The sequence below is a fragment of the Nelumbo nucifera genome, chromosome 8 (genome assembly GCF_055504915.1).
Source record: "Nelumbo nucifera cultivar China Antique chromosome 8, China Antique-T2T, whole genome shotgun sequence".
In the NCBI taxonomy this organism is placed as follows: Eukaryota; Viridiplantae; Streptophyta; class Magnoliopsida; order Proteales; family Nelumbonaceae; genus Nelumbo; species Nelumbo nucifera.
In genome coordinates this window covers 23,490,882-23,517,573 of record NC_142656.1, presented here as the reverse complement: position 1 = coordinate 23,517,573, position 26,692 = coordinate 23,490,882, and the positions used below count along the sequence as shown (strand labels likewise).

The 26,692-nt window shown below is 41.9% G+C and overlaps 1 protein-coding gene across 4 annotated transcripts; it reads right to left on the bottom strand.

Annotated features, from left to right (window-relative positions):
- On the bottom strand, nt 1-25,165 carry LOC104609146 (extradiol ring-cleavage dioxygenase-like). Of its 4 annotated transcripts, XM_088893344.1 has the most exons (6): nt 24,893-25,165; nt 24,709-24,786; nt 22,042-22,110; nt 3,178-3,672; nt 559-929; nt 1-435 (listed from the first exon to the last, which is right to left on the bottom strand). In XM_088893344.1, the coding sequence occupies exons 4-6, from the start codon at nt 3,508-3,510 to the stop codon at nt 243-245; spliced, it is 897 nt and encodes a 298-aa protein (XP_088749470.1). In that variant the 5' UTR covers nt 3,511-3,672; nt 22,042-22,110; nt 24,709-24,786; nt 24,893-25,165; the 3' UTR covers nt 1-242. The 4 variants fall into 4 exon arrangements, with proteins under 4 accessions (XP_088749470.1, XP_088749472.1, XP_010273681.1 ...); XM_088893346.1 differs by lacking the exon at nt 3,178-3,672; XM_010275379.3 differs by lacking the exon at nt 22,042-22,110.
- Between the last annotated feature and the right edge of the window lie 1,527 nt (nt 25,166-26,692).

Sequence of the window (26,692 nt, the reverse complement as noted above, 5' to 3'; positions counted from 1 at the left end):
TGAGAAAAAAAATGCAAATCTTTTAGAAGGTTGAACCGCAAATCATAATCACAAATAATGGATGCAAAGTTGAACCAGTTACAAATTTTCCATCCGGTTCAGATAAAAACTGCAAACAGAGCCTAAACATTGCTTTTCAGGTGGGCGCTTCGTCCAAAATGGGCACTTAACAGATTTCAAATTTTATCTATTTATCATACAAGAACATAAAGGCACTGAATAACATTAGCAACCAACGAACATCACCAAGCTGTTGAGAACCGATAAGAGGCGTAAGAAAGAGAACCCATACTCCAGCTATGGTGGATAAGTTCTGCATCGGCATTTTCACCTGTGGCTCCTAGAGCCACATGCAAAGGGTACAAATGGTCTGGCCGTGGATGAGCCATTTCCGCCCTGGGTGCTTTCACCATGTAGTGATTCACGTCTTCATGTCTGTAAATAGTTCGTCAGGGAAAACCAGAAAGAAACCATTCTTAAAGAAGACATTATAAATGCCATGACTAAATCTGGTTAGTTACTACTTAACAATGGTAATTTTTGATGAATGCAAATTACCTTCCGTCTATGAGAGATTCTTTGAGCCATGTATCGAAGTTCAGTGCCCAAGGAACAGCCGAGACATCATTAAATTGAAGGGCCCTCAAGTTATGTGTGGCACTTCCAGAACCAATTATCAGGACCCCTTCGTCTCTCAAAGGGGCCAATGCCTTGCCCATTTTGTAGTGATAGGTTCCATCCTGATTTGTTTGGATGGAAAGCTGACATATTGGGATATCAGCTTCTGGGTACATGAGCATGAGCGGGACCCAAGCACCATGGTCAAGCCCACGAGCATTGTCTTCCATTACATGTTTGAAGCCAGCCTCTGTAAGCAATTCCTTCACTCTCTTTGCCAAGTGAGGTGCGCCTGGTGCCGGGTACTTTAGCTGGTAATGTCATGATGGGAGTTAGAGTTTGTTTATAAAGTGTAATAAATTCATAAGATTGCTCAATCACAGAACATGAATTCTTTACTTTTACTAATTGTCCACTTATTGCATATCAAGGCCATTACAACCACGACCCATTAAATGTATCAAATGTTTTACCAAACAAAATGTAGGCTTAATTGGCAAGTTATGGTGCCTTTGACTTTCGGTTGTACAACTATACATTCAACATCCAATTTTGTGGCCCTCTGATCGGTTTTGCTTGAGAGAACTCAGTTACCTACCTGCCCATGAAGCCATCAGTGGATGACCCAACTGCCCTGTTTTTACAAACAATTATGATATTGAATTTACTACAAGCTGCACAGCCAAAAGGTCCCATGCTAACGGACGGATCAGATTATCAGAATTCAAAAATATCACATTGTTTACGATTATTTCTAAAGAAAGTTTCCAAAATGGGAACCATCTGTCATGGGCGCTCTGTAATAGGGAGAATACCAAACGCAATAGCAAGGGAAAATGAAGAGGATCCCACTAACATGTTCTTTGACAGATACCTGTATCAGCCCTAGAGGTGTAAATCGGGTCGTGCTACCTGTGGCCTGGCACGATTTTCGACTAGCCCAGCACAACAGCACATGAGCCGTGCTAGACCAGGGGTTTCAGGTCCATGGACCAGCATGGCATAATTGTGCATACCATGCCGCCTGTGTGTCAGCATGGCCCAGCACGTGGTACAGCCCGCAACAGGCCAAGTGCAGCCCGTTCAAGAAACTAGCCGTTGGGGCCCTTGAGGCACCCCCCAAACGGCTAGTTTCAGCTCTTTTAGGGGTTTTTACAGAAATACCCCCTCAATCAATAGCTATAAGCCTATAAACAACTATATGGAGGGTATTTATGTATTTTGGCTTTAGGGGAAAAAGACAATAATGCCCCTCTAATAACTATATCTTATATAGCAGTTAGTTTGGGACTTTGGGGGCATTTGAGTAAAGTGATAAATGACTTTATAATGACCAAAATACCCTCCAAATCTCAACAACTAAAAAACGACTAGTTTTTAAGGTATTTTAGGCAATTGAATTATTTTCAATTCCTATAAATAGTCATATCCTCCACCATTCTCATCACACCAATTCAGCAATTCTCTTCTCAATTCTCATACTCTCTCAGTCTCTCATCCCATATAGTCTCATACTATCACAAACTTTGTAATTTAGGAGGAGGTTTTGAGGCTTCAACCGTTGAAATCAAGTTGAGATTTTGAACTGATAATCCAATCATCTGGGTAAGTGCAATTAGGTTAATTTTTATTTTTTAGAATTAAAAAAAATGGCCGGCTCCACTCCTCAAAACCAATTCCCCAACATTAAGTTCACTACTTCACTAGCCCGATTTGGAAAATATTTAAATTAGAGGAGGTTGAGGGAAAGGGAAAAAGATTCGTTTGCCAAAAAAGTAGGATTGGCTTTAGCTTCAGTAGTAAGGGTAGTACTGGCCACTTGGGCGGACATTTGCTATTCCATGAGAAACAAGAAAAAGACATCTACTTTAAAGATATGCTTGATGCTGAGGATAAATTACAAGATAAAGGAGGGCATAAACACTTACTACACCTGATGAAGTAGATGATTAAAGTCAAGGAGATGGAGTAATTTTTTCAATTTTATTTAAATTATTTCAACAATGTAATTTTTATTTTCAATTTGTAATTTTTTATATTTTAAATGAAAAAAATCCTATTTTTTTCCAATTTGTTGTCCATTTTGTATTTTGGCAAGTATTTTTTTCATTTCTTTGTTAGATTTTTTTTCAATTTGTTCCAAAAGAAAGTTAAGTATTTTAGTTTTACTAAACAAAAAATTTAAATATCAAAAAAACAGTCTGGGCCTTTTTGGCCCGATCCGGCCCAATCCATAACCCCGCCCGACCCAGACCCACTACATGACATGACATGGGCCCGCACAGGCTCGTGACGTGGGTTGTGCCAAATTGACCCCCAAAAATCCCAGGGGAGGGGAGCATGGACCGACATGGGCCACATGCGGGCCGAACCAGCATGGCCCGATTTACACCTCTAATCAGCCCCCAAGAAGCATTCACAACACCCTTCAACAACTTTTGACAACTGAATAAAATTTGAAGGGGCATATCAGGAAAGTAAATTACAATAGTTCCAACAAGTATGAGAGAGACACCAACTTCCCATATTTTGACACCTAGAACATGGATGGGGGGATACCTGATACATGGGCTTAGGAAAGCCATAGAAATCATAGATGGTATTATGGGGCCCAGAGATGACATTAACAGTAGGTACAGAGGTTTCCCAATGACCAGAGATGACCAGAATTGACTTCGGTCTCGGTGTGAATATCTTCTTCTGCCATGATTTCAAAAAATGTCGTGCTGGTAGTGAATCATCAATTGATAGCATTGGCGATCCATGAGATATGAAGAATGTATCCATGACTCGATTCTGTGATGATCTCTCACTCTTATGAAGAAGAACCAAGTGAGAAACACAAGCAAATAAAGTGATGAGAACTAGAAGAGTGCAAAAGCTCACAGCCATGTCTATGGATTCAAAAGAACGAGGCAGGGCTTGTGTAATAGTTTTGGAACTTGGAGAAGAAGGATCTATGACTTAGATAGGCACTTTGTTGTTGAACTAGTTGAGCCACTGGAAAGTTGGTTCAAAAACTGCTGGTACCCAACAAGTTCCACCTCAGATCATCTGTGTTTCCAGAAAAACAGAAGACTATTAAACCACTTAGGCTTGCATACAACCTTCTCTCTCAGAATATAAGAAGGAAATAGAACATGTAGGAGGTTTAAATTAGCCCTTAGAACCTTCAGTTAAACCTCATTTTGATTATAGGACAAAAAAAAAAAAAACAGAAACACAGCCACATATGCAAAGGACAAAACTATGCAGTCTATGCTTGGTAAGTTATAAAAGAGCACCAAACTAGACAGCTACATGCAAGCAGGCAATGAACTGGAAAATAAAAACAATTTGCATTTAGCTAGAAATACAGAAACACAAATTTCTAGGCTACTTGCACATGCACCATAGACTGAGGTAGATCATGAAAAAACATATTAGAAACTTGAGGTTAATTGAAACACATCCATGTAGAAAAGAAAACAAGCAGTACACACCTGAAGGAAAAGGTTGAGATAACACAAAATGTAATTTCAAACCACCCCCCCACCCCCACCCCAAATTCACAAGAAAAAAAAAAAGAATAAGAGGAAAAAAACTCTAGAGCTGTATTGAAGCTCAAAGAGTATGACACAGGAGATTCAACATGTGCCTGCACTTGGAAGAGCAAAGAAACAAAAGGAAATCAGGCCAAACCAAATATTAGTTCTCCAATTGTCAATTCTGTGCATCAAGGGGAAATATTAATGGATGAAGAAAAAATATATTAATTTCTGAAAAAAGGATGTACTGATAGGCGTTTGATTCCTAGAAGCTTTCTGATTCAAAACAAACTTGAAATGACAGGTACAAATTAATAAAATAGAGGATTAACATTACTTCCTCTTCAACTGTTTTGGGAAAAAGAAATGCCAAGCAGAAAGTCGGTGATACAACTGTTTGAGCAACTGTCCAACTTGAAGGTTAACCTTGGGAAAAGCTGTGTAGTGGGGGTGAATTTGGAGGAGGGAGAGATCAGGGAGAGTACTGAAGTGCTGGGGTGTGAAGTCACGGGGTGGCCTCTGAACTATTTAGGATTACCATTAGGTGATAATCCCAAGAGAGAGAGCTTCTGGAACCCGGTGATGGAAAGGTTTGAAAAAAGATTGGTATCCTGGAAAAAGAATTACCTCTCTCTTGGCAAGAGAATTACATTAATTAAGGCCACGCTTGCTAACTTACCCATCTTCTTCATGTCGGTGTTTAAAATCCCAGTGAAGATTGCTAACAGATTAGAGAAGTTAATGAGAGATTTCCTGTGGGAGCCGGGAGAAGAGAAGAGGAATCATAGAGTTAGTTGGGAAATAGTGTGCAGGAGTAAGTCGTGTGGTGGTTTGGGGCTTGGGAGTATTAGGAGAAGGAATATGACTCTGTTGAAGAAGTGGTTGTGGAGGTTTCCTATGGAGAAGGAGAAGCTATGGGCTAGAATAGTGGCAAGTATTCATGGGCTGGAGCACAACGGATGGGACGCTGGAATCAGAGCTAGGATCATAAGCAATTCTCCTTGGAAAGCCATTCATGACCTGCTACTAGTTTTCATTCCTAATATCAGGTATGACTTGAATTCCAGTAATTCCATAAAATTTTGGGAACAAACCTGGGTGGGGAGCGCCCCTCTAAAGGATCAGTTTCCGTCTTTGTACGCTCTTTCTGATTTGAAAAATGAGCCGATCTCGCCTTTCACCACCCCGTCCTCTTCCACTTCTGGGATTGGGTGGAACTTGGGTCTAAGAAGGGATTTGAGGGATTCAGACTTCAACTGTATTTCAAGCCTTCTTGCAATTCTTGATAACGTTGTCTTAGACCCCACTAGGGCGGATTCTAGAATTTGGACACCTAACCCCAATGGCATTTTCTCTTGTGCTTCTCTCTTCAAAGTCTTAAGTCAGTCCACCAGTCCTACCCTGTCCCCTTTTCCTGTTGGTGAGGTTTGGTGCAAAGCTATACCTCCTAGGGTTGGTAGTTTTTGTTGGGAAGCCTATCTGGAAAGAATCAACACTGGTGATCTACTCCAAAAGAAGAGACCCAATACTTGCTTGTCACCTCAGTGGTGTGTTCTGTGCAAAGCAGATGGGGAGACTGGTTTTCACCTAATGGTGTCGTGCCACTTCGCGAGGTCGTTGTGGGATTGGGCTTTCTCCTTGTTTGGATGCAGCTGGAATCCCCCATCAGACATGCAGGGCCTTTTCGCCCCCTCCTTCTTCAGGTGGCGGTTAAAAAGGGGAAGGACAATGTGAAGAGGACTAAGGGCTGTAGTATGTTGGGCACTGTGGGAAGAAAGGAACTCCAGGATATTCTCAGAAACTCAGAGAGGGACAGCAGATTTGAGGACTATCATACAGTTTAGGGCGGTACAGTGGCTGAAATCTCTGGAAATATTCACAGATTACACTGTGGATGACATGTTGAGGAAGTGGGGTGAAATTGCAAGTTGCACGCAGACCAAGTCAGTACTGAGTGTGGCTTGGACCCCCCCCACCTAGTGGATTCTTGAAATTAAACTTTGATGGATGCAATAGGGGAAACCCGGGACAATCAGGGATCAGGGGTGTTTTTAGAGATGAAAATGGGGCCATCTTTGCTATGTTCTCAGGCCCAATTGGAGTGGGTGACTCCCTTAGAGCTAAGATATGTGCAGTTATGGAAGGAGCCCGGAAAGCTAAGGAATTGAACATCAAGAAACTTATAATTGAAGGGGATTCAGAGGTGGTGATAGGGTGGCTGACCAAAGAACAAAATGATCTTTGGAAGTATAACAATGAGAAGAGGGAATTCAAATGGCTGGTGCGGGAGATGGAAGTTAAGACATGTTGGATTAAGAGATCAGCTAACTCCCTAGCTGATGGTTTAGCAAAACTAGGGGCAGAAAGGGATTCCTTGTTTTGGGCTAAGTTGTAATGTTAGTGTCCTTGTATCTTTGTATTTTCTTCTTTCCTTTCTTGAAGTTCTTTGTGACTCTTGGAAGATAAGTGTGTTTGTCTTCCACTTGTAAATTTTCTACTGATGAATTAATGAAAGTGTTATTGATCAAAAAAAAAATGCCAAGCAGAAAATTCAGTGGAGACCTCATAGTTTTCTAGAATTACAGTGAGAAAGTAATTTCAATTAAGCATCACATAACTTCTATTAGACAATCTAGTAAAAAGTCCAATAGTCCCATTAAAAAAGAAAAACATGATTCTGCTAAATCAGTTACTCTTCTATCTGTGTGTGTGTGTGTGTGTGTGCAACTGCCCAATGCAAGTGCACCAGAGGACTTTACTACTTTGTTCAGCCAAAATTTTTCAGGCAAGCGAAGAAGAGAGGAAGATTACTATGGAAAACAGCTAAGGCAGCAACTATCTGGACTCTCTGGGAGGAAAGAAATGAAGGATTGTTCAAAGAAAAGTCAAGGAGCATGGAGGACACCATTGAAAGCATAAAGATCAAAACGGAAAACTGGATAAAAACATTGGAAGCCTTCAAATTGGTGGCAGTGGATGATGTTATCAGAGCTTGGTATTGTTTTCTTCCAAGAAGAGAGAGAGAGAGAAGAGAGAAGAGAGAAGAGGGATGTTAGAGTGAGCCGAATAAGGGCAGTTTAGTCTTTGTACAAGTAATTAGAGACTAATTACTATTAAGGGGTCGACTGATAGGGTTAATCAATCAGATTCGACAGTCCCTTCATTTTCCTTCTTCTCTTCTTCTTCTTGCTGGTTCGGGTTACTGTAGCAGCAGTCGAAACATGGTATCAGAGCAAGGTTCCTGACCTACTTCAGTTCGTGAACATCTCAGCAGTGTCTGTGACCTCTCTATCTTCGTTTCTGGGCTGTCAATGGAGAAAGCTGGTTCGTCCTAGGTCTGAAACATCTCAGCTTGTCTCTCTCTGCTGCGCATAACCTTCTTCATTAAGAAAATGACTTCAGCAGTGAATGGTTGGTTGAAACTCTCAAAAGAAGGTCAGTTATTCCTTCTCCTTGTGCTGCTGGTATTTCTGGGTAGAAAACCTTCAAGAACCTGCGAGTACTGATCAGAACCTAGAGAACTAGGTTTATTGTTGCCCTAGTTCTTGGAGAAAATCCCAAGAACGGGCTGTGTTTACAGTAGCCGAATGGTGTAAGGGCTGCTGTAAGTGGCCGAATTGTGCAAAGTGTAATGCAGTGACCTAGCTGAGTTCTTTGTGGTCGTGTAGTGCCCTCTTAAAGGTGTTAAACAGGTCTGTACCGGGTGTAACAGATATGACTATGTGGTGGTGCTTGTGATGCACAATCCTTGTTGAGTGGTTGTAAGAAGACTTGCATGTGATTAGTAAGTGTTGAATTGATGTTTATGTGGTTCGTGGTGTTGTGAAATCAGTAGTGGTGTGAACAAGAACAAGGTTAGTGTACCTATTATTGTGCTTAGGGACTGCTATAGGTGCTGGAACATCAAACTCCTAATAACAGCACTCAGTTGGTTGTTGGGAATTCAGGTTAGAAGCAGCGGTGAAAGAGTATCATGGCAGCAATGGGAGATGGGTATAATGATCAAAAACCTAGTGTGGTAGTTCCCTTTGACTATCTAGGTGTACAAATAACCTCAATTAAACTGAATGGTGAGAACTATGTTCTATGGACCAAATCGGTGGAAGTTTTCCTCAAGGCAAAGAGGAAAGTGAAGCATGTAAAAGAAGATAAACCATCGGCTGACTCTCCAGGGTTTGATGATTGGGAACAAGTGGATGCTCAAATCATCACCTGGCTATGGAATAGTATGGAACCAAAAATTAGTGCCAACTTCATGTTCCTAGATACGGCTAAGGATATATGGGAACATGCTAAGAAGCTGTATTCTGGACAAGATAATACTACAAGGGTATATCAACTTTATCAGTAATACTTTGATTTGCAACAAGGAAACAAAACCCTAGAAGAGTACTATGCCTGCATGAAGAATATAAGGAATGAACTCAATGTTTATCATCCCCTCACTCCAGATGTTAAAGTTCAGCAACAACAGAGGGAACAACTAGATGTTACAAGATTCTTAGTGGGGTTGAAATCGGAGTATGAACCAGTTAGAGCCCAAATATTAGGGAGGTCTACTCTTCCTACACTTGAGGAAGTATTTGCACGGCTTCGTAGGATTTCTTTGGGGCAGATAGAGAATCCCACACAGTTTGATAGATCAGCACTTGTGCCATCCAGAGGAGGTAGACGTGGTGCAGAGGGGGAGGACATGCCTCTAGAGGAGGCCGTGGTAGTTTCATGTTTGGCCGGGGTGGTGGTCGTGACTCAGGGGGAGGCCGTGGCAAAGGAAAGAGTAACTCTGCAAGGAAATGTACCCATTGTGGCAGGGAAGGACACTCGGTGAATTTCTGTTATGATCTACATGGCCCTCCCTCTAAATGGGCTAATCATGCTGTAGCTGGTGAGGTTTATATCAGTGATAGTAAACCGGAAGACCTAACTCCCTCCACATCTACATCTGCTTCTGGGAGAGAGATGGTAAGTGTACCGCGTGATGAGTATGAACGGTTCCTTCAAACCACTTCACAGCATACCACTGCTACTCTGCCCCACTCAGGTATTGCTTGCATGTCATCTAAAACCTCTCCCTGGATTATTGACTCTGGAGCCTCTGATCACATGACCGGGACTCCAGGTGTGTTCTCTTCTCTTTCTGAAACTTCCACATCACAAACTGTTACACTTGCCAATGGTTCTTCATCTCCCATCTATGGTGTTGGTAACGTTGACATGGTTTCTCTTTCTTTATCATTTGTTCTATATGTACCTAAGTTTCCCTTCAATCTTATGTCTGTTAGTAAATTAACCAAGACTCTTAACTGTTCTGTTACCTTCTTTCCTTCCTCTTGTGTTTTTCAGAATCTCAAGACGGGGAAGAAGATTGGTGGGGGGCATGAAGCTGGTGAATTGTATTATCTTGACAGTGGTGGATCCTCAATTGCTCTTCAGACTTCACTTACTCCTCTACAGTGGAATTGTCGACTGGGACATCCTTCTCTCAAGGCACTCAAGATATTAGTTCCGTCTTTGAATCATTTGTCAGTTTTACAGTGTGAGTCATGTCAGTTTGGGAAACATCGCCGTGTTTCCTTCAGCCCTAGAGTTGAAAGTCATATGTTGAGTCCTTTTTCTTTGGTTCATTCAGATGTTTGGGGCCCGATCAAGATAGAGTCTTATAATGGGTACAAGTATTTCGTCTCTTTTATTGATGATTGTTCAAGGATGATATGGATTTACTTAATGAAAGAAAGAAGTGAATTATTCTCCATTTTTAAACATTCCATGTTGAAATACGTACACAATTTGGTGTTCCAATCAATGTTCTTTGTTCAGATAATGGTCGTGAATACTTTCTTACTTCGTTTCAACAGTATTTAGAACAGCATGGCATTATTCATCAAACCTCATGTGCATCCACTCCTCAACAAAATGGGGTGACTGAACGAAAGAACCGTCAGCTCCTCGAAACTACTCGATCTATTCTTCATCATATAAGTGTTCCTAAACGGTTTTGGAGTGATATTATACTCACTGCATGTTTCCTCATTAATCGGATGCCCTCCTTCATTCTTAATGGTCGGTCCCCCTTCTCTATCTTATTCCCCACTTTATCTCCATTTCCATTAACTCTTCGTGTCTTTGGTTGTGTGTGCTTTGTTCACAATCTGAGTCCTGGAATAGACAAGCTAGATGCACGCTCCATTAAATGTCTTTCTTGGCTACTCTCAGACTCAAAAATGATACAAGTGTTATAATCCCATTACTCGGAAGTGCTATGTCTGTCCAGATGTCACCATTTTTGAGTTTGTCCCCTTCTTCTCAGGACCTGAAGCACCTTCGTCTCCACCCTTACCTCATCTTCCACTTCCTGTCAGTGATCCAGTTCCGGATGTTCCTATTGGAGTAGACTCATCTCCTCATTCAGTGCAAATCACTACTGAACGACCACCAATCCGGAAAGTGTATACACGTCGAACGACACCGGCCCCTCCTCCAGCTTCTACCTTATCTGCGGATCCTGTCATGGCTCCTGTTGCTGAACCCTCAGAACTTGACCTACCCATTGCCTTACGGAAAGGTAAACACAATTCTACTCTCCATCCCATTTCTAATTTTGTTACATTATCTCGTCTTTCCGCCTCACATCGTCAGTTTGTTTCACTTTTGTCATCTATTTCCATACCTAACAATATCCAAGAAGCTCTTACTTCACCTGGGTGGCGACAGGCAATGGAGGAGGAACTCTCTGCTCTTCAACATACTCAAACGTGGGAGCTCACTACTCTCCCACCTGGTAAGCATGTCGTGGGCTGTAAATGGGTGTATACTGTTAAATACTTGCCAGATGGTAGTGTGGAGCGTCTGAAGGCCAAACTCATTGCTAAAGGTTACTCACAGTTGTATGGAGTGGACTACATGGAGGAATTCTCTCCGGTAGCTAAGATTGGCTCTGTTCGTGTGTTAATTTCCCTAGCAATTATGTATGATTGGCCTCTGTTTCAGCTTGACATCAAAAATGTCTTCCTTCATGGTGACCTTGTGGAGGAAGTATATATGGAGCAACCACCTGGGTTTGTTGCTCAGGGGGAGGATGGTAAGGTGTGCAGACTGAAGAAGGCAATTTATGGGTTGAAACAATCGTCGCGTGCTTGGTTCGAGAAGTTTAGTGAAGTGCTGAAGAGTTTTGGAATGAAGCAATGCCAGGTTGATCACTCAGTGTTCAGCTATGACTCAGAAGCTTGAAAGATTTTATTAGTGGTCTATGTGGATGATATTGTCATTACTGGCAGTGACAAATTGGGGATTGACAAACTAAAGGTATTTCTGCAAAATCATTTTCAAACAAAAGACCTTGGGACATTGAAGTATTTCTTGGGCATAGAAGTTGCCAGGTCAAAAAAATGTGTAAATTTGTGCCAAAGAAAATATGTTCTTGATCTACTGGAAGAAACAGGACTGTTAGGTGCAAAACTGGCTGAAACCCCTATGAAACCAAATGTTAAGTTGAGCAGTGATACAAGGGAAGTATTTGAAGATCCTGGAAGGTATAGACGAATAGTGGGGAAGCTGAACCATCTGACTATCACGAGACCAGACATCTCCTTTGCAGTCAGTGTGGTGAGCCAATTCATGCAGAACCCTCGTATACCTCACTGGGATGTAGTTCTTAGAATTGTAAGGTATTTGAAGGGAGCTCCGGGCCGTGGGCTAATGTATAAACCAGGAGGAAAACTTGAAGTAGTTGGGTACATAGATGCAGACTGGGCAGGCTCAGTGAATGACAGAAGATCTAATACAGGCTATTGCACATTTCTTGGAGGAAATCTTGTGACGTGGAAGAGTAAAAAGCAGACGGTTGTGGCTAGAAGCAGTGCTGAAGCCAAGTATAAGGCCATGGCACACACTACCTATGAATTAGTGTGGTTGGGGAATCTCCTACAAGAAATCGGGTTCCACATGGACCTATGAAATTGTACTGTGACAATCAAGCTACACTCCATATCTCATCCAACCCTGTTTTTCATGAGAGAACAAAGCACATAGAAGTTGATTGCCACTTTGTGAGGGAGAAGGTTCTTGCTGGAGAGATAAGCACAGAACATGTGGGCTCGAGTGATCAGTGGGCAGATTTGTTTACAAAAGCTCTAAGCTCAGGGAAAGTGAACTATCTATGTAACAAGCTGGGATTATATGACATATATTATCCAGCTTGAGGGGGAGTATTAGAGTGAGCCGAATAAGGGCAGTTTAGTCTTTGTACAAGTAATTAGAGACTAATTACTATTAATGGGTCGACTGATAGGGTTAATCCATCAGATTCGACAGTCCCTTCATTTTCCTTCTTCTTCTTCTCTTCTTCTTCTTCTTCTTCTTCTTCCTCTTGCTGGTTCGAGTTACTGTAGCAGCAGTCGAAACAAGGGAGAATGATGTGTGAGAGTCAAAAGGTTGGGTTGGCAGTGCCCAGCTTCTCATTTATAATAGCATGATGTAAAAAATAAAAGATAAAGAAATTACAAGTATGTCCCTAGCGGCACACCCTAAAAATAAAACTTAAACAAGAGAAAAGATCATGCTGACAGCAGCCTAGGCTGATAGCATTCTAACAGTAGAAATAAAAGAATTAAATCCAATAATACTCCCCCTCAAGTTGGGCTGAATATATATATCATGCCCAACTTGTCACATTGTGCCACAAGCATGGAAGCCCTTTTGTGAGAACATCAGCAAATTGCTCCTTGGATTTGACATAAGGATTATAGATTTCTCCCTTTTCCAATTTTTCTCTTATGAAGTGCTTGTCCACTTCAATGTGCTTGGTCCTATCATGTAGGACAGGATTGCTAGCAATTTTAATAGCTGCCTCATTGTCACAGTAAAGGGACATAAGGGTTGTGAACAATAACCTCAAGTTCCCCTAAAAGGTTCTTCAGCCAAAGAACTTCAGCCACCCCATGTGCCATAGCCCAATACTCCGCTTCAGCACTTGACCTTGCAACTACACTGTGTTTTTTACTTCTCCATGTCACTAGATTTTCTCCTACAAATGTATACTACCCACTTGTGGACTTTCTATCATCCACAGCACCTGCCCAATCAGCATCTATATAGACTTCCACTTTCAGATGATTATATTTGTTGAATAGCAACCTTGTTCCTAGATACTTCTTCAAATACCTAACAATCCTCTTTGTTGCCTCCATATGCGGTCTCTTAGGGGAATGCATGAATTGGCCTAGGACCCCAACTGAATAAGCAATATCTAATGTATCATGGACAAATAAAGCAACCTTTCCACTAACCTTTGAAACTGTTTCACATCTTTCAGTGGCTTATCATCACAATCTCTCAGTTTATGATCGACATCCATAGGAGTATTTGTTGGTTTTGCACCTAACTTGCTTGTGTCCTGTAACAGATCTAGGATATACTTCCTCTGAGAAATGTAGATTCCCCTTTTTGAGCGGGCAACTTCAATTCCAATAAAGTACTTTAGGGGACCCAGATCTTTCACTTCAAATTGAGAGACTAGGAACTCCTTCAACTTTTGTATTTCTATGTTCCAATTTCCTGTAATGATGATATCATCCACATACACTATCAACACAGCAACGTGTTCCTAACATCTCTTCACAAAGAGTGTGATCAGATTAACGTTGTTTGAAACCTACTTGTTGAACTGCCATATGAAATTTGCTAAACCATGCTCTAGGAGATTGTTTTAAACCATAGAAAGACTTCCTTAGCTTGCACACCTTATTTTCACTTCCTTTGGCATAGAAACTGTTGAGACCCAAACACCCCCTCCAGAACCCACTAGGGGAGTGGAGCAGGCCGCCACCTATCAGCCATTCACAAGAAGACAGAGGAGCCAGGCAGCAGAGCCCCAGAATTAGTTACACTCAGAGTTGGTTACTCTGCCACCTGAAGATTTTCAACCCAAGTTATCTGCCAGAGTTAGTTATTCAGAAATCAGAGAATATTCCCTATGATATTACACCTGTAGGCCAGCTATATAAGGCCATCATCACATAATGAAAGCAATGAATGATTCTCCCTAAATTTTCCTCTCCCTGATTCCAGTTTCTTCCTTCCCTCCCTTCTCTCTTTTCTCTCCATCTTCTAATTCAGAAGGTCAAGCCTCCCTCGAAGAGGTTTCCGAGGTGAGCGGAAACTCACCAAGTTGGTATCAGAGCAAGGTTGCAGACCAGCTATGCCGCAGACAAGATCCTCTACCATGGAAGACAGAGTCGACCAACTTGAGATTGGGTTCCATCAGGTACTGAACGAACTCAGGGATCTCAAGGTGGTCATCTCTAACCTCGCCTCCCAACAACAATCCGGCGAGACCAGTCATCCAACAGGGGCCGATGCCTCTGTTTCCGGTAGCCAGGGAACTGGGGGTTACCCCGCCGGAAAGGTTACTAAAATCAATTTTCCCAACTATTCCAGTGGAGATCCCATTCCTTGGATTTTCAGAGCAGAGAGATTCTTCGAGTATCATGAAACCCCTGCACACCAGCGCATCGCCATCGCTTCCATTCACCTAGAAGGAGATGCTATTCTCTGGCTTCAATGGTATCGACAAACCCATCCTCAGGTAACTTGGGCGGAGTTCACAGAAGCCCTGTGCATCCGTTTTGGGCCGACGGCGTTCGTGGATTACGACGAACTCCTCACTCGACTAAAACAGACCGGGACAGTAGCAGACTACCAACTCGAGTTCGAAAGAATGGCGACCAGGGTACATGGATGGTTGGAGAAGGCTCTGGTAGGGTGTTTCGTGGGAGGTCTCAGAGAAGACATCTGCCTGGAAGTGAGAGCTCTTCGACCAGCGACAGTCATGGCAGCGGTGGGAATGGCTCACTTGCAAGAAGAGAAGATGGATAGCATGCGCAGAACCAGCAAGCCTTCCTAACCGAATGTGAGGGCTCCCCAGCGGACCGAACAGCAACCCATGAAACAAATTGGGGATTCTCAGAAGCCCATTCTGTCCAGGCCCACTGTGCCCTTCAAGCGCCTCTCATGGGCTGAGATGCAGGCCCGACGCGAGAAGGGCCTCTGCTACAATTGTTATGACAAGTTTGGACCGGGCCATAAGTGTCGAGTCCAGCGAGTGTTTCTCCTTCAAACAGAGGAAGAACCGGAAGAAAACGTAGAAGACTATGAATTGATCTCAGTTGAACCAGAACCGGGGGGAGCCGAGATCTCCTTACACGCCCTCATGGGCCTCAACCCTCTTCAGTCCATGCAAGTAGAAGGTTGGTGGGACGATCTGTGATGATCTTGATTGACAGTGGCTCAACCCTGAATTTCATCACTTGCCGATTAGCAAGGCAACTAGGTATGTCTATACAACCCACTCCACTCTTTTCAATCTATGTGGCTAATGGAAGTCAGTTGACATGTGATGGTGTGTGCAAAAAGGAAAGGATCCTTATACAAGGCCACTATTTCGTGGTGGATCTCCACCCATTGGATTTCTCAAGGGCTGATATTATTCTGGGAATTCATTGGTTACGTGGCCTAGAGCCGGCACTATGTGATTGGGCCAAAATGACAATGGACTTTTATCAAGATGGTCAAACTTGCCATCTCCAAGGGGTGCGACCTCCGAGTCCCCAAGGTGATACTGTAACTTCCATATTACGGGCCTCCAAGGATACTGGACAGCCCTTATTTATGCACTTAGGCATGCAGCCCACAGCTCCAACTTTAAACAATCAAGGCTGTGACCAACCCACGGAAGCCCAACACGAGGCACTACGATCGATACTCGATCAGTTTGTTGATGTGTTCAAGGAACCAAGCCAATTACCTCCACCCCGGGCCCATGACCATCAGATACCCCTCTTACCAAATTCTAAAACGGCCAATGTGAGGCCATATAGATACCCCTATTTCCAGAAGCTAGAAATTGAGAAGGCGGTAAGAGAGCTAATGAACAAAGGGCATATACAAACCAGCACCAGCCCATTTTCATCCCCTGTACTCCTAGTAAAAAAGAAGGATGGTAGTTGGCGGTTTTGTGTAGATTACCGGGCCCTGAATCAGATTACAGTGAAGGACAAGTTCCCGATACCCCTCATTGATGAACTGCTGGATGAGTTAGGAGAAGCACAGGTGTTCTCCAAACTGGATCTGCGATCCGGGTACCATCAGATCCAGGTTCACCAGGCCGACATCCACAAGACCGCTTTCCGAACCCATGATGGCCATTATGAGTTCCTGGTTATGCCGTTTGGGCTCACCAGCCCCCTCCACCTTCCAGGCCCTTATGAATGACATTTTCAGGCCTTTCTTAAGGCAATTTGCTTTAGTATTCTTCGATGACATTCTGGTTTACAGCAAGGATTGGGGCACCCATATGGAACATCTGAGACTTACTCTCACCACTCTAAAGGAACATCAATTACATGCCAAAATGACCAAGTGTTCTTTTGGACAAAAACAGATACAATACTTAGGCCATGTGGTTGCAGCAGGGCGGGTCATGGCAGACCCAGAAAAGATAGAGGCCATCCAAAAATGGCCCAAGCCCACTACTGTTAAGGCTCTCAGGGGTTTCCTTGGGCTTGCAGGGTATTATAGGCGTTTCATTAAGGGGTATGGGCTCATGGCCGCCCCTCTAACGCGCCTGTTGAAGAAGGATTCTTTCAGATGGGCTGATGAAGCCCAACGGGCCTTTGAAGACTTGAAGACAGAAGTTTCGAGCCCTCCAGTCTTTATTCTTCCAGATTTCACTCAGCCCTTTGAGATTGAGTGTGATGCCTCAGGTGCAGGGGTGGGGGTCGTCCTGATGCAGAAGGGATAGCCCATTGCTTACTTCAGCAAGGCCTTATCAGCCGCCCACCAGAACCAGTCCACTTATGTCAAGGAGATGATGGCAGTGGTAATGGCAGTCCATAAATGGCATACCTATCTATTGGGACGCCAATTTATCATAAGGTCAGACCAACGAAGTCTGAAATATATAGTAAAACAAAGAGTGCACACTCCAGAGCAGCAAAAGTGGCTGAGTAAACTGATGGGCTTCGACTACCGAATAGAGTATAAACTTGGGCCTGCTAACAGGGTAGCTGATGCCTTATCACAGGTAGAAGAGCTGGCCCAACTAACCTACTCTCAGCCCAGTTTTCCCTTGTTTGAAACCATAAGGCAAGAAGCAAGGACTGATCCGCAGCTACAAGACATTAGGGAAAAATTAAGGCAGAACCCTTCCCAGGTTGCAAGGTACCAAATTGTGGGACCATAACTCTTCTTCAAGGGACGGTTCATGATTGCTCCAAATTCCAGCCACAAAACTGAACTATTGAAGTTGTTTCATGATTCCTCCTTGGGAGGACATTCAGGAGTGCTAAGGACTCTAAAGAGGCTCAGCAGCCACTACCATTGGGTAGGTATGCGCAAGGATGTGTTACACTATGTATCTGAATGCCAGACCTGTCAACGGCAGAAATACTCCTCACAGTCTCCTACGGGCCTCCTACAGCCCCTCAAGATTCCAGAGCAAGTATGGGAAGACCTCTCCATGGACTTCATCACCGGACTTCCCCGTTCTTTAGGGAAGGAAGTTATCATGGTAGTAGTTGACCGTCTCACAAAGTATAGCCATTTCTCTGCCCTGCCTCACCCTTACACCGCAGCAACGGTGGCTGACATCTTCATACGGGACGTCACCAAATTGCATGGGACACCAAGATCCATTGTATCGGACCGTGACCCTGCCTTCCTAAGTTCATTCTAGAAGGAATACTTCCGATTGCAAGGAACCCAACTGCACCCATCCACAAGTTACCACCCCCAGACGGATGGACAGACTGAAGTTCTTAATCGGTGCTTAGAAGCCTACCTGAGGTGCTTCATAGGGGAGAAGCCCAAACAGTGGGCTCACTGGCTTCCGTGGGCAGAATACTGGTACAACACAACTTATCAGTCAGCAGCAGGAATGACACCCTTCAAAGACTATATGGCAGAGAACCTCCTCCCATATTACCTTATGAATTTGGGTCGGCTAAGATGGCAGAAGTAGAGACTCGCCTACTGGCTAGAGATGAGATCCTTAGACTGCTCAAGGCCAACTTGACTAAAGCCCAGCAAAAGATGAAAGCCTACAATGACTCTCACCACTGCCCACTAGAATTTCAGATAGGTGATTTTGTCTACCTTAAGCTCCAACCTTACCGCCAGGTCTCAGTGATGAGATAGGCTTGGCACAAGCTAGCTCCCAGATATTATGGGCCTTATAAGGTGCTGGAGAGAGTGGGCCTTGTTGCTTACAGATTGGACCTCCCTGCTACCTCAAAGCTACACCCGGTGTTTCACATTTCACTTCTCAGGAAAGCTGTGGGGAATCATACCCCCATCTCACCGAACTTACCCCAATTTACAGATGAAGGGGACATTTACACGGAGCCTGTCAAGATTGTGGATTTCCGATGGGTTCGGCGAGGAGGGCAGGTGGTGCCAAAAGCCAAGGTTGAATGGGCCGGTCTGCCTCTAGAAGAGGCCACATGGGAACCTTATCTAAGGCTGAATGAGAGGTTTCCCAACCTAGACCTTGAGGGCAAGGTCAGTGCTAAGGGGGGAGGAACTGTTGAGACCCAAACACCCCCTCCAGAACCCACTAAGGGAGTGGAGCAGGCCGCCACCTATCAGCCATTCACAAGAAGACAGAGGAGCCACGCGGCAGAGCCCCAGAATTAGTTACACTCAGAGTTGGTTACTCTGCCACCTGAAGATTTTCCACCCATGTTATCTGCCAGAGTTAGTTATTCAAAAATCAGAGAATATTCCCTATGATATTACACCTGTAGGCCAGCTATATAAGGCCATCATCACATAATGAAAGCAATGAATGATTCTCCCTTAATTTTCCTCTCCCTGATTCCAGTTTCTTCCTTCCCTCCCTTCTCTCTTTTCTCTCCATCTTCTGTTTCAGGAGGTCAAGCCTCCCTCGAAGAGGTTTCCGAGGTGAGCTGAAACTCACCAGAAACCTAGGGCTTAAACCATGTGCACCTCCTCCTCCAGATCATCGTTTAAAAAATGCATTCTTTTTTTTTATCAATAACACTTTCATTAAATCATCAATAGAAGATTTACAAGAGGAAGACAAACACACTTATCTTCCAAGAGCAACAAAGAACCTCAAGAAAAGGAAAAAAAGAAAAAAACACTAAAGTTACAGCTTAGCCCAAAACAATGAATCCCTTTTTGCCCCTTGTTTAGCTAAACCGTCAGCTAGGGAATTAGCTGATCTTTTAACCCAACGTGTCTTAACTTCCATCTCCCACACCAGCCACTTGAATTTCCTCCTCTCATTGTTGTACTTCCATAAGCCATTGTGATCTTTAATCAGCCACCCTATCACCACCTCTGAATCCCCTCCAATTATGAGTTTCCTGATGTTCAACTCCTTAGCTTTCCAGACTCCTTCCATAACTGCAAAGATCTCAGCTCTAAGGGAGTCACCCACTCCAATTGGGGCTGAGAACATGGCAGAAATGACCCCATTTTCATCCCTAAAAACACCCCCAATCCCCGATTGTCCCGGATTTCCCCTACTACACCCATCAAAGTTTAATTTCAAGATTCCACTAAGTGGAGGGGTCCAAGCCACACTCATTACTGACTTGGTCTGTGTGCAATTTGCAATTTCACCCCACTTCCTCAACATGTCATCCATAGTGTAATCTGTGAATAGCTCCAAAGATTTCAGCCACTGAACAGCCCTAATATGTATGATATCCCTCAGATCTGCTGCTCCTCTCTCAGCTTCTGAGAATATCCTGGAGTTTCTTTCTTCCCAAAGTGTCCAACATACTGCAGCCCTTAGTCCTCTCCACATCGTCCTTCCCCTTTTTATCCGCCAAAGAAGGGGAAAAAAGGCCCTACAAGTCTGATGAAGGATTACAACTACATCCAAATAGGGAGAAAACTCAATCCCAAATTGACCTCGCAAAATAGCAAGGCACCAGTAAGTGAAAACTAGTCTCCCCATCCGCTTTACAAAGAACACACCACTGAAGTGACAAGCAAGTATTGGGTCTCTTTTTTTGAAGTAGATCACCAGTGTTGATTCTTTCCAGATAGGCTTCCCAACAAAAACTACCAACCCTAGGAGGTATTGCTCTGCACCAAACCTCATCAACAGAGGTATTGCTCTGCACCAAACCTCATCAACTGGTGGACTAACTTAAGACTTTGAAGAAAGAAGCACAAGAAAAGATGCCATTGGAGTAGATCACCAACGTTTAAAAAAGGCAATCTTTATATCCAGTTGATGCAATTCCTAGTCAAAGTTTGCAACCAATGATAGAAGAACCCAAATTGAGTTCATCTTAGTTATTGGAGCAAACGTCTCATCATATTCAACACCATAGACTTGAGTGTACCCTTTAGCTACCAACCTTGTTTTCTACCTTTTAATTGTCCTATCCGCCTAGTGTTTCACTGCAAACACCCACTTACACCTCACTGGGTCTTCCCCTTTTGGATGATCCACCAACTCCCATGTTTGATTCTTATGGAGGGCATAAATCTCCTCTTTCATAGCATCTATCCATTCATGAAATTTTAAAGACTTTGCAACATTTCTAGGTATGGGGGTGCTACCAACTGCAGATAGGAAGGCACAGTGAAAGGGAGAAATGTGATCACAGGAAACATACTAGGTAATGGGGTGTTTGGTAGTGCATGACCTGACTCCCTTTTTATGAGCAATATGAATGTCAAGATCATCCACAACCGAAGTAGGAGCCAAGGCATCAATTGGTGTAATAGAAAGTGTTGAACTTACCTCCTAGAAATCTGAAGGTGTTGGTTACTCAATGTTTGGTGGCTCCACATCTTTGTCACCTTGCTAATTTCTACGGTGTGTACGTTGAAAGACACGAAAAGGAGCAAGGTCCGAAATAGAAGGAAGAGAGACTTGATGGACCTGGACCTACTTCTCCTCTTTCACGTTACTCTCCCCATGAGGAGAAGTAGGGAAGAACAATTTAGACTTAAAAAAACAAGCATCCATTGAGACAAAGAACTTATGAATAACGGGATCAAAGCATCGATAACCCTTTTTGTGAGGAGGGATACCCCAGAAAGATACAAGGAAAAAATCAAGGGTCCAACTTAATACGAAACGGATATAAATCATGGACAAAGGCACGAAAACCAAACACCCTCATGGGAATGGAAAATAAGGAGACTAAGTTAACAATAACTGATGGGGGCCTTATAGTTCAACACTCTGAAGGGCATGTGATTTATGACATTAGCAGCAGCAAGTACAGCATCAACCCAAAAACATTTGGGAACAAACATTCATATGTAACATCATCCCTCAGGCTACCTCAATGAGCTGTCTGTTCTTTCTTTTTGCAACACCATTTTGTTGTGGTGTTCTTGTACATGAGCTCCTATGAATAGATCCATGAGAGGCAAAGAACTCATTAAGCTCACCATGGAAATATTCTTTCGCATTGTCCGATTGAAAAATCTGAATTTCAACATGAAACCGTGTAAACACCATCCTCTGGAAATCTCTGACGATCTTTGGAATTTCATCGCTGCTATGCATGGGAAATACCCATATATAGCAAGAGAAATCATCAATCAATGTGATAAAATACTTATACCCGCTCTCCGAAGTTATGGTAATACCCCCACACATCAGAATACACAATATGGAAAGAAAAACTTGATCTTTTATTACTTGAATGAAATATTGTTCTACATTACTTGATCAACTGACATGTTTGACAATGGAAATCTAACACTGAACATGACTTAAATAAGTAAAGAAACAAAGACTTCACTATTTCAAAAGACACATGACCTAACCAATTATGCCACAAAAAAAAAATTAACTCTTAGTTGACTGACTATGCAACTCTAAGGATGACACCAAGAAACCGGCCTTGTTGTCAAGAGTGTAGAGAGCATCCACTAAGCTTCCTCTACCAATCGTCCTCCCATAAGTTAGATCCTGAGAAACACATGAATCAAGAAAAGTTTACATTCAGTTTAAAGAGTTTGTGATACTACTATTAAAAAGAAGATTAATGAGAAGCTGAAGGATATGCAAAACATTATTCAAGTTAAGTCCATGAGGAAGGGATATTGATCCTTGACCTATAATAGAGGAGAATGATCCATCTACAAGTCCCACCTTATCACTTCCTAACAAAAGGTTATAAGACTGGAACAAGTTTGGCTTACCGGTCATGTGACTTCCTAAAATCTGTACTCTAAGAGGTTCATATACAAGGTTTAATCCCAACAAAAAGGCAAAAACCCACTACTGAAAAACCAGCTTCTTATAGGCTCTGGTATTATCATCATGTTTCCATTCTATAGCCTGATAGTGGTCCAATTCCTCCTATACTGAGATAAGGGATGAATAGTAGGCTAACAAGTTATGGTTCCCCTGTTTACAAATTAAGGATTCAGCTTGTAACTAGTAGATCTTGGCATAGTGCCTTGGCTCATAATAGGTGGTTTTGGCATGTACCCATATCTCACTCGCATTGTCAGCACACATAAAGTTCTTCTTCACATCAGGTTCCATGGCTACAACAAGCCAAGACATCACCATACTGTTTTCTCGGTCCCACCAATCATGTTCAGCAATCCCACTCTTGGGTTCTTTCACTCTTCCATTTATGTAACATTCCCCTTGCTATTACATAAAGTTTAACACCTTAGCCCACTCCAAGTAGTTTAGGCCATTTAAAGGAGTGATTGGCATAGGATACATCATAGTTTCAGCTCCCATACCGGCTGTACTACGGGTTGATGTAACCCCAGATGAGGCAGAATCATCATTTGCCATTGGTAGAGGCAAGTCTACAAGTCAAAAACAAAGACTGCAGGTGCAAAAGACCAGTCCTCACACAACTACTACCTCTCACAGTCACAATTAGGGCACTAAATCCCACAAACTAATTTAGAAGTAAAGAACTCATTGCTAAGGTCTACTGGTAGAAACTAAACAGTCCAGAAACAAAGAGAACACTACTGTAATCTACTACCAGTCCAAAAAATTTAAAAAATGGTCACCATTGGACTATACACTTCACACACCAATCAATCACAGCACATACATGTGACAAAGGGGATCACCACCCCTGTACAGCACCTGTAGGAAGGTGCAAAACCACGACTAAGCCTTCACAGCATCAACCAAAGGAAAAAAGGAAGCTTCACAGCATCAGCCTCCTACTACTAGGGTTGCCTTGGTGCTACGACCAAGGAAGAACCCAGAAGAAACAGAAAGAAGTGGTTAATCAGTCCAATTAGGGTTTCTTGTCTTCACTGTTCAAGAAATCGGAAACTGGGTTGAATGGATATGATTCAGAGGAAAAAACAATTCGTACTGCCCAAAGTTGCACTCTAATACCATGTTTTCTTCCTAGAAGAGAGAGAAGAGATAGAGGAGAGGAGAAAAGACAGAAGAGAGGAGAAGAGAAGAGGGAGAAAGATGTGCGATAGTCAAAAGGTTGGGCTAGCTGCGCCCAACTTCTCATTTATAATAACATGATGTAAAAAAATAAAAGATAAAGAAATTATAACTATGTCCCTAGCGGCACACCCTAAAAATAAAACTTAAACAAGAGAGAAGAACATGCTGACAGCATTCTAACAGCAGAAATAAAACAATTAAATCCAACAACAGGTATGAAGTAGCAAATTCAGCCACTGTCAAAGACAAGGTAGTCTTGGACTGGAAGCCTCCTCAGCCTAACAGACTAAAGTTAATCTTTGACGGAAGCTCTATAGGAAATCCCGAACTATAAGGAATTGGAGGAGTGTTCAGCGATGATGAAGCCATGAAGGGAAGTGGTAACCCTGTTTTCAGGGCCAATAGGAGTAGAGGACTCGGCAAGAGCAGAAATACAGATTCACCGGCTTTGGTGCAACATAATAACCGGGAGGAAGTTTTGTATCATGGTGATTATCAAAGGCAAGGGAGAAGGAAGAGGAATCCCCTACTCTCCAGCTCAAGATCACATAAATGAAGATGAAAAGCCACAGATATAAAAGAATAGAATGGCAAGAGCTCTAAAACACAAATAGATAAACGTTGCAGACTCAAGAAAAAGAAAAGGTCAGGAATAAATGGAGAAATTAATAAGACACCAAAAAAGTAAACCATTATGTCATGGAGTCCATTATGAACTGTTAGATTGGAAATTCTCAGAGGTGGCAGAAGCTCTTAACCTCCTCCCTTCTTTCTGGGATAACCATTTTATATGATTGAACAGAATAAGAAAGGGAAAAACCTAAAGTTCAGGGATCCAAAACCTCAAAGAATCAGACCCAGATGTATCAAAATAAAAACCTTAAAGCTGTTGAAAATTACTCAAATAGAAGACTGACTAGAAGAGAAGGTAATCAAGATTTAACTAGGACATGCAAAGTAGTAAGAAGCAGGAAAAAGAATGTCAACAGCATATAAAACACAAAAAGTCAAATGTGAAGAGACACATATCAAAACAATTGTAATATAGAGCTAAAGAAGATGAATCAAAATGCCAAAAACACAACAGATAGGGGTACAAATACCATGGGTGGGCACACTTACCAATCCAGAGCCTCCGGAATATGCCATCCTAATATAATTTGAAAAGACATATCCAGAAAAGTTCAAGCTATCGAATACCTAAAAATCCAGAAGGTTCAGATTATAGTTAATGATTTTTGTGCTCAACAAAAAAGGAAAGAAAACAATAAAAAATCAACTTTTGGGAATGGGAGAGGTGAATCACCTCTATTGTATGCTTGAATCCGAAGAGAATGTTTCGAATGGCTAGAAGTTGAATGTACGGGAGATTGCTCCTCGGATCTTCCTTTTTACTTTATTTCCGGAGACGCCGAGGCAAACCAAAGCTAGAGTCTCCTTTTATGGCTTCTTTCTGTTCAAGAGTGGAATAAGACCGGTGGCTGATCTTGGAAGGATGTATAGAAGTGAAGACGCTATTGAAGCGAGAAGTTGGTCAAAGTAGAACAAAATGAGGGTCTTACCAAAACAACAAAATGAAGATGGTGAGGTAACTCGAGATTTAAGATTTTAAATAGCAAACTAAGGGAATAATTAGATAATTAATAATTATTTTTAAATAGTTATTAAAAATAATTAATAATTAATTAATTGTTTTATAATTTAATTTTTTAAATAATTAATAATTATTTATATTTTATATATTATTTTTAATATTTGTTTTACAAAAATAACAATAATTAATTTTAAACCAATGAACAACCCTAGTAGGGACCCATTCGATAAAACCAACCAAACTAACCAACTTGACTCAACTTGACCCAAGTTGGTTAATTTTCTAGTATTTTTGGTGGATTTTGATTTAATAATTTCTTAACTTGACCAAGGTCAATTTCGTTTTGACCATTTCAACCAAAACCAAATTAACCCAACCATAAATATATATTAAATATAAATTTTTTAATATGAAAAAGTGAGAAATTCCTATATTTCTTAGTCTAAAATATTTTATTTTGTAAATTTAAATTTTTAATTTATTTTTTAATTATATGTATTTTTTAAGCTTAAATCTTTTGAACCAACCAACCAAACCGATATAACCCGAGTCAGTTGGTTTCACTAATGGTCAATTGATTTCGGGTGACCTTTCCAACCCGACTAGGTCAATTTTATTGGCCAAACAAACTACAACTAAACAAAACCAACCCGTGAACACTCTTAATTTCAACTAAACTAATAGTCAATCTCTAATAAATAACAATATTTTAATATCCAATAATACAAGGTTTCGTAGATTTAGGTTCAAGGCTGGGGTTGAAGGGGCCTTTCTAGTTAAAATGCTCTCAAATTTGGGGCTTTAAAGGATCGACTTTAAAGGGAAGCTACCGACGTTCAGCGGATTGTCTCAATTGGAGTATGCTTACTTGGGTAATAATGAATTTGATACGATCCCTTCCGACTTTGTCAGCCTTACTAGTTTGTAGGTCCTCTCTTTGGATAACAACCAATAAAAAGGCATCTTATGGCAAAATCATCTTGCCTAAACCGAAAAGGGCATTTTCGACCATAAAAGGGTAAGTTAGGGAATTTTGAAAAATATAACAGTCATATAATGTCACATATGAATGGTTTAGGCAATTGTCATAAACAATAGGGGTGGTGCAAGACAATAGTTAAATAGTAAGGTAGTAGGGTAGTTTAAGAAATTTGCCCTATTTATAATTACGTTCTCCCATTTTGATTCAAGAGTAGAGTATCGGCAATGACATCAATTATAGCATGGAGATATGTAGAAACTATATTCCCTTAAATGTGATGTAAGCTAATTTTTTAAGGAAAAATTCCCGATTAATACCTTGTACTTTGGGCCTAGTGCCACTTTGGTCCCTAAACTTTAAAATGCAACAATCCAATACTCGAACTTTCAAAACATGACAATCCAGTATCTGCTATTAACTAGCTGTTAACCAGCCGTTAAGTGGCATTTGAAAAAGACACAAATGCCCTTCAAGTATCATCTAATTTTCTTTATCAACCATCTAAACATTGACAAAAAATTAACAGTTCC

Excerpts from the sequence above, each read along its gene's own strand:
- LOC104609146 (XM_088893344.1), bottom strand. The coding sequence starts at position 3,510 with ATGGCTGTGAGCTTTTGCACTCTTCTAGTTCTCATCACTTTATTTGCT. Across the intron at positions 930-3,177 it reads TTCCTAAGCCCATGTATCAG|CTAAAGTACCCGGCACCAGG; the intron begins GTATCCCCCCAT and ends TGACATTACCAG. Across the intron at positions 436-558 it reads GAATCTCTCATAGACGGAAG|ACATGAAGACGTGAATCACT; the intron begins GTAATTTGCATT and ends AACTATTTACAG.